The following is a 4,597-nucleotide window of genomic DNA, read 5'->3' on the forward strand; positions in this document are numbered from 1 at the left end:
ACATTAAATCAATGGCTATAATGTCCCAATGATAAACTAACTGATGTTGGCTAACTTTCATAGCATTTAGTATCCAGGTTGGCTACGTTACGTTAGCTTGTTAGCACGTAGCGACCCTAGCCACTTGTTGATAGCATTGTAGCTATGTAAAGTTAAATTTATGCTAACTTAGATATGTTATACTGGCCGGGCAACTATAGTTTCTGTTAAATTGCAAGTTTGATTAAAGCAGACAGACGTTTTAGGTAATCTAGGAGCTGCAAGTGAACTATAGTTAAACACAGAACAACTCAGCAGCTACACATGTATGCTAAATGCTAAAAAGAACTGAAACTATTTATCAGGATAAGAAAATAATATGCCACACATAATTCGGAACAACTGTAAACCTAGATTTTCATACACAAAATAGTCATTGCTAGGGGAACCACTGCAGGGATGTCTTTATTTGGTGACATAAAATGCTGCTCTGTTTATTTGCATATTACTATTACAAGGACATTTGATTTGAATTGGCATCAATATTAATAAAACCAAAATGCATGCACACCTAAAAATGTCTGCAATTTATTCCTGCATAAAATGATAGTTACGGTAGGTTGTTTGTATGAGTTTGAAATGGATGGTCAAATGTAGTTTTTACAGAGACTTAGTTTTTGTTAAGGAAAAAAAGAGACATATATGCTACTTATACACTTGGAATTCCTGTTATGCTGTGCATCTATCCTGACATTGTATTAATTTTTGTTCCAGATTGAAGATACACCACCACTAACAACAATAACCTACCAGCCACCCAGAAAGAATGACAGGCCAGCTAAAGCTGGAAGGAAAGCACTTTTGTTGTATCAGTTGGAGTTTTTTTTTTTTTTTTTTTTTAACAACATTGACCTCAAATCTATTTATTTTATTATTCTATGTGAACTGGCTTTAAACAGCCAGCACTTGTGTAAAGTTCATAAGACACTTAATTTTATTTATTTGTTTCCTTTGCCAGGTGTATTTTATTTGTTTTAATGCAAGCATTTGTGTTTGTGTCTTTGAACCTTAACAATGTTCAAAATAAATATGCAAATATTGTCAGAACATCTTCCATGTCTGCATGTGTTCCTTAAAATTGTGTTTTTTATCAAAAAGATGGGAGAAAATCTTAAACGTTATCTGCTGACAAAAAAGTAAAAGGTTAAAATTATGTCTTGACTTAAACTAGACTAAAATGTTGACAGTTTTTGTTGACTAAAACTAAACTAATAAAATTATGTTTTCTTGGACTAAAATAAAGACTAAAATGCTCTGACTTAAGTCGACTAAAACTACACTAAATAAAAATGCGATGATGTCGACTAAATGTGATAAAAACTAACAAACAATGCTGAAACTGGACTAAGACTAAAACTAAATTTAAAAATGGCTGCTAAAATTAACACTAGACGGAACCAATAATGGCGAGCCACTATTTATTTTTTTTATAAAAAAAATAATACATTTGCAAATTTTAACGTTTTATTTAGATTACAAAAATAAATCGTAATAAAAATAATCCTATATATGATGTTTTAAAAATTAAGACCTACGAAAGGCTGATTTAAGTAATTTTAATACCAATTAAGGCCTTAGTTTTATTTTGAAGAATTCAATGCCTTTTAAGACTTTTTAAGGACCCGCGGGAACCCTGGCTAACACACTTTCCTGGAGGTTTAGGTCAGAGCTGTTCGTCTAACCCACATAATCCAGATTAAATTATTCCAGTTACTGTCTCCACAAAAAACGATGGGAAGAAAAAGGCAACATCTGATTTAGATGCAGCTGCAGAGCCAAGAAGGAAGTCTCAAAGGTTGTCAGAGAAAGAGACGGAGGAAAAGCCAAAGCCAGAGAAGGCCCCTACGAAGACAAAAAAAGGTGAAGGAGGAAACAAAGGCATATGTGGTAATGTGGCCTTTTTTTCTCCCTTTTTTTGAAGTTAACTACATGTCTTATTTTTGTAATTTGGATTTTCTTTGTTTTGAAGTTATTTACTTTTTTGTTAGTTTTACTTTTGGTTGTTGTGTTGCATGTTTTTCTGATTTTGTTTTGAGGTCACGTTACCACTCATACCTGGACACGCCCACAACAGCGGCACAGGTGTTTGCAGCGTGCAGACTGGGATGATAAAAAGGCAGCTGTTTGGATGAAGGGACAGAAGCCGGACATGGAGGGAGCCAGACAGAGCGGGTGAGGGAGCTGCAGACGGAGGGATCTGGAGACTGGTTGACGCAGGTGCGCTGGAGAGAACCGCATGCTGGAGGTGCCCTCACTTATGCCAGCTACGCTGGTGAGGCCCACATGTTGGAGAAAGGACCGAGCGGTGTAGAGATGACCACGCGTTGAGAGGACCGAGCAGTGTATAGATGACCGCGCGTTGAAGACAGGACCGCGCGTTGAAGAGAGGACCGCGCGCTGGGGTGGACCGCATGCTGGAATTATTGAACTTTTATTGACTAGTCCTTTTAAAGCTCTGCTCACAGTCACTGCAGTTTGTTTTGTTTTATAATTAAACCTCTCGGGTGCCACACATAGGCAGTGGATAAGAAAGAAAGAGCCAAGGCAGATAAAGAAACTCCTGCAGAAAATGGAGAGGCCAAAGCTGAGGAGGCTCCTGCAGCAGAGGATCAGACAGACAAGGGAAAAAAAAAGGAAGAAAAGGAAGACAAGCCTGAAGAGGAGCAGAAAGCAGCGCAGTAGAGGAGTCGGTTCCCTGTTCTTTATGTTGTAAAATGCAGAGAATATTTTTTATCAACTATTTTCTTAAGACTGCATTGTTTTAAAGGCTGCGGTTGCATTTTTAAAATTCTTTCCAAAGCTTTTGGGAAGGGATAGATTTTGTCGTTGTGGATTTGGCCGGGGCAGGATGCGGCCTTAGAAGATCTAGTCGAATCCTGCACTGCTTGTCAGCAAATCCGGAACGCTCCCCTGGCAGCGTCCATGTCCATGGGAGTGGCCTGGAAAACCTTGGACGCGCCTACACGTCGATGACGCCGGCCCCTTTTTAGGGGTTATAACTATATACATATATCAGGCCAAAAAAAAAAATTTCGCACAAGACTGGTTCAGCCTTGTAGTTAGTACCCACCCTTTCCGGTTGAATTCCTCAAATGATCATTTGTTTTGGGACTTGTAAAAGTGTTTCGAATGTTTTTTATTGGTTTTCTTAAAATGCTATTTGTTTAGAATTTTTAAAAGTGTTTTCTTTGTTTTTATTTATTTTTTAAAATGTAAATTTGTTTTCCAAAATGACAATTTGTTTTGGAACTTGTAAAAGTTTTTTAGATTTTGTAATATTGGTTTGCACCTCCCGGCCATCGTAAGAACCGGCCATGGTGAGGAATGATGACACCGTGGCGAGGTGCACTGTATGCGGAAGACCCATGAAAAACAGAAAGCACAACTGATGTTTGAGGCTACAAGATTGAAAGTATTGAAAATAAAAGACCAATACTGTTCTGCTTAGTGTTTAAGAAATTACTGTAAACAGTTGTTGAAAAGCTGCTGGCCTTAAGTGTGTATGTATGGGGCACGGTTAGGGCTGGGTATTGTTAAAAAATTTTCAATGCCGGTACCAATACCGATACCTTCACTTCGATACCGGTTCCTGAACGATACTTTTTTCTATACCAGTTTTATAATATCAATTCGAAGAAAAAGAAAATTACACAACATAATAAAGTTCAAATTTTGAGTTTTATTTTTAGCTCAGATTTTTTCATTCAAAGTACCAATCAGAAAAAAACAAACCTCTGTTGTGAGGTTCTACTCATGAGCTCCTCTTCTATTCTGGTCCACACTTCTTCGCCTACTTTCATCTTGAATCTCGGGTCTAAGGCTGTCCCTCCTCCAAGAACTGCCTGATTCTCTCATCCTGCTAGACAAAAGCAGAAATGTATATTAGTAGTCATGATGTCTGAGTATAGTAAACCTAAAGAAAAAAACATGCAACATACTTGGTATCTTTTTGAGACATCACCCCAGATCTTTTCCTTGATAGCTTGTGTGAAGGAGGTGTCATCATCAGTAACTGTGAAGTGATGCTGGAGCTTCCCCAAAATGGGCAGAATCTGGCCCAAAGTTGGACTCCTTTCAGCAGAGATGCAGACGGTTGAAGTATATAGTATCTTCATAACTCTGACAAATTGTTCTGCTTTTCTAAAATCCTCATCAGAAAGTCTCTCCAGTCTAAAAAAAAGCAAAAAAAAAAATAAAAATGCAAAAAAAAAAGATTAAATTATACACATAAAATAAAAAAGTTAAAAAAAAAAATAAAAAAGCAAAAAAAAACATAAAAAAAAAAAAAATTAAGTGTGTGTCTGTGTGCAAATGAATGCACATAGGTGAGTGTGAAGCGTCTCCTGCAGTAGTGTCGAGGTCCTGCTTCGTGCTTGCAGCTCTCTGCATTCAGCTACTGCATGGCATGTCCCTACATTTGGGCTGAAAAGAGGAGCCAGGGTGCGATTCTCCTGCCGGTACATAGCCTCTCCACCCCAGAACTCCAAGCAGTGCCTCCACGTGGCCACACACGTCAACTGGGTACTTTACTGTCCCAGGCCAAACTGCAGGGGATCTC

The 4,597-nt window shown here is 38.0% G+C and overlaps 1 protein-coding gene across 1 annotated transcript; it reads left to right on the forward strand.

Moving 5' to 3' along the window:
• The first annotated feature begins 1,137 nt into the window (after positions 1-1,137).
• LOC119777875 (caldesmon-like) lies at positions 1,138-2,721 on the forward strand. Its single transcript, XM_038276879.1, has 4 exons — positions 1,138-1,156; positions 1,750-1,899; positions 2,174-2,346; positions 2,557-2,721. Exons 1-4 carry the CDS (start codon positions 1,138-1,140, stop codon positions 2,719-2,721), a joined length of 507 nt encoding a protein of 168 aa, XP_038132807.1.
• The last annotated feature ends 1,876 nt before the right edge of the window (positions 2,722-4,597 follow it).

The sequence above is a fragment of the Cyprinodon tularosa genome, unplaced genomic scaffold (assembly GCF_016077235.1).
Source record: "Cyprinodon tularosa strain WSP-4 unplaced genomic scaffold, ASM1607723v1 ctg1287, whole genome shotgun sequence".
NCBI lineage: Eukaryota > Metazoa > Chordata > Actinopteri > Cyprinodontiformes > Cyprinodontidae > Cyprinodon > Cyprinodon tularosa.

Bases quoted from the DNA above. Each gene is read 5' to 3' on its own strand.
- LOC119777875 (XM_038276879.1), top strand. The intron at 1,900-2,173 runs GTGAAGGAGGAA...GTTTGGATGAAG, and splicing joins CCCTACGAAGACAAAAAAAG to GGACAGAAGCCGGACATGGA. The intron at 2,347-2,556 runs GTAGAGATGACC...TGCCACACATAG, and splicing joins TGGAGAAAGGACCGAGCGGT to GCAGTGGATAAGAAAGAAAG.